Below are 2,580 nucleotides of genomic sequence, written 5' to 3'. Positions count from 1 at the left end.
ATAAGAAAAAGCACCTAAAGATGGAGGAGAGACAGCTCTGACATCCTGTCAGTGGCAAACCATGATTGTGTGTTTCCATGGACATAACACCTTAAGTTCTCCAAAAACCTAGTTTGTTTCTATGTCTGAAACTTTCTTTAAACTTCAAAAGCCAATTAAAATTTAGAAGAGTAATTTTTTTTTAAATTTCTGGGTATAGACCATTTGAGATCAGTTTCCTAGGAGGCAAGTCATGACTCTCCAGAAGTGTGAATAAACATCAAAAAACCCAAGGTAAAGAGCCACTACATCAACGTGAACAATTAGGAATCGTATGAAAGTCACAAGGTGTTACGATTCACTGATTTAAAGTAACTTCCTCATGGTAGAAGATAGTGTTTCATGACAGATATAGGTTATGGCCACTGCTTCTGAGAGATACACACATCACCCCCTACTGGTGAGACCCCACTTTGTGACAATTTAGAAATCTGAATTTAACTCCAGAAGATATAAATTTCTGGAATATGAATTTGAAGACAGAGAGTACAACAGCAGTTGAGTAGAAACTGCCTGCAACACTCTTTTATTTATTTATTTTTCCTTTAAGGCTACAGAAAATCTGCACATAGACAAGGCAATTAATTCTCATAATAAAAATACCCCCTCCAAATAGCCCCAAGGTCTCCAGTCAGATTGCACGGTCAGTATATGCTGTAATAAATTCTATTCCACAGATGTACATTCTTTTGAGTCTGCAGGGTTAGGATCAATTCTTTCTGGAAATATTAGCTTCTCACAAACTGCCTCCTTTATCGGCAAATACTGTGATATTTCATTAGGTTCCGTGAAGAGGGAAGGTGAAACATGCATTAAATTAGCAATTTTGCTCTCTCGTGAGGTATATTCTCGTAACATGTAGGTCTTGTCAGCCTCATGGTAAAGTCTTGTGTCATTCATCCTAATAAGCACCCCATCAATTCTCAAGAAAAACCGCAACAGCAAGAAAAAGCTAGAAGGCATTACTCTAATTTTCACACTCAGGCTTGAAACTCCATGATCATGAAGTTCATCCTCAAACAGGAGAACTTCTTCAAAAAACTTAATCTGTTCTCTGGCTTTCAATTTCTCTGTATCTATATGATCTGTTGTAGGTACAACCTTTAGTTTAAGTGATTCTCCAAGTAACGTCCCCTTATAATCTGTTGTATAGGTCCAGTCATACGGTTTCACAACCTCCTTACAGTGCTCACCCTCCGTCCTGCTTTCCTGCCACTCTTCAGCGCAGGCTACTTTAAGCATTCCTTGGTAGTTGTTCACACATCTTAATGCATCTGTAGCATTGAACTCAATCCCAAAGCCAGAGCCAAGCTGGATTCTTAAAACGTTGTCTCCAAACATCATTTCAGGGAGAGATGGCATATGCAATTCATCAGCTAACTTCTCCACATCCGCTGACTTCATTATGTGGGTCTTGGACGCCGTCAGCTTCCAGGGCCCGAAGGAGAAGTCCTGGTGGCTGCTCTGGAAGCCGTGGATCATCACGGCCGCAGCGGGGCCCGCGTGGGCCACACGGAACAGGCTGGAGCAGCGGCGGCAGCGGCAGCCGCGGCCGACACCGGGCTTCAGCCTTTTTATTTTTTTAGCTAGGTGGTAATTAGTACCAAAATCAACTGTCTTGATTTTCTTTCCTTATTTCTGTCACTTGTGATAAAACAGAGGTGCTAATTAACAGTGAAACGGCCTGAAGGCAGCCAAAAGGCAAGAGAAAAAAGGGAAGGAGAAGTGTGTGGTTCCATCAATGGGACCTTTGTCCCTGTCAGCAGGTTTAACACGCGTGTGGTCTTTACCATGCGCCAGGCTCCATTCTAAGAACTCCACACGTAACTCGTTTCTTCTCACAACGACTCTATGGGTCAGGTTCTTTCATTGTGCCCATTTTACAGCTGAGGAACCTGTGGCACAAAGATAGTACTGTGAAGTCATAAAGCTAGGCACTGGTGGGGATGACACTGCATGCACGCTATCTGATTCCACCGTCCTCCTTTAACCATTATACATATGTATTCAGGAAGCTAATAAACTCATTGAGAAAAGGAGAATACATTAAAGAAAGGAGAAGTCAGAGAACTCTGTGGTTATCATTCAGAAAGTCAAGACACATATATATATATTTTTTAAATTAATTAATTAATTAATTAATTAATTAATTTTTGGCTGTGTTGGGTCTTCGTTTCTGTGCGAGGGCTTTCTCTAGTTGTGGCAAGCAGGGGCCACTCTTCATCGCGGTGCGCCGGCCTCTCACTATCACGGCCTCTCTTGTTGTGGAGCACAGGCTCCAGACGCGCAGGCTCAGTAGTTGTGGCTCACGGACCTAGTTGCTCCGCGGCATGTGGGATCTTCCTAGACCAGGGCTCGAACCTGTGTCCCCTGCATTAGCAGGCAGATTCTCAACCACTGAGCCACCAGGGCAGCCCAAGACATATATTTCTAAATGGATCTTGAATGCTAATTTTTTTTCTGGCTGTATCGCTGATTCACAATGTGGCAACAGTTCCTGAGCCAACACTTTAAAGAAATCACTTTTTCAGATGCAAAACT

At 42.6% G+C, this 2,580-nt stretch overlaps 1 protein-coding gene across 1 annotated transcript; it reads right to left on the bottom strand.

The window, feature by feature from the left end:
- Positions 1 to 537: 537 nt before the first annotated feature.
- LOC130705613 (TIP41-like protein) lies at positions 538 to 1,595 on the bottom strand. Its single transcript, XM_057532993.1, has one exon. The coding sequence runs from the start codon at positions 1,519 to 1,521 to the stop codon at positions 706 to 708; it is 816 nt and encodes a 271-aa protein (XP_057388976.1). The 5' UTR covers positions 1,522 to 1,595; the 3' UTR covers positions 538 to 705.
- Positions 1,596 to 2,580: the final 985 nt, after the last annotated feature.

Source organism: Balaenoptera acutorostrata, chromosome 18 (assembly GCF_949987535.1).
Source record: "Balaenoptera acutorostrata chromosome 18, mBalAcu1.1, whole genome shotgun sequence".
Taxonomy (NCBI): domain Eukaryota; kingdom Metazoa; phylum Chordata; class Mammalia; order Artiodactyla; family Balaenopteridae; genus Balaenoptera; species Balaenoptera acutorostrata.
Note: the sequence above shows the minus strand (reverse complement) of the source record. Positions and strands in the feature narration are given on the sequence as shown.

Coding starts and splice junctions, on each gene's coding strand:
- LOC130705613 (XM_057532993.1), bottom strand. CDS start 1,521: ATGATCCACGGCTTCCAGAGCAGCCACCAGGACTTCTCCTTCGGGCCC.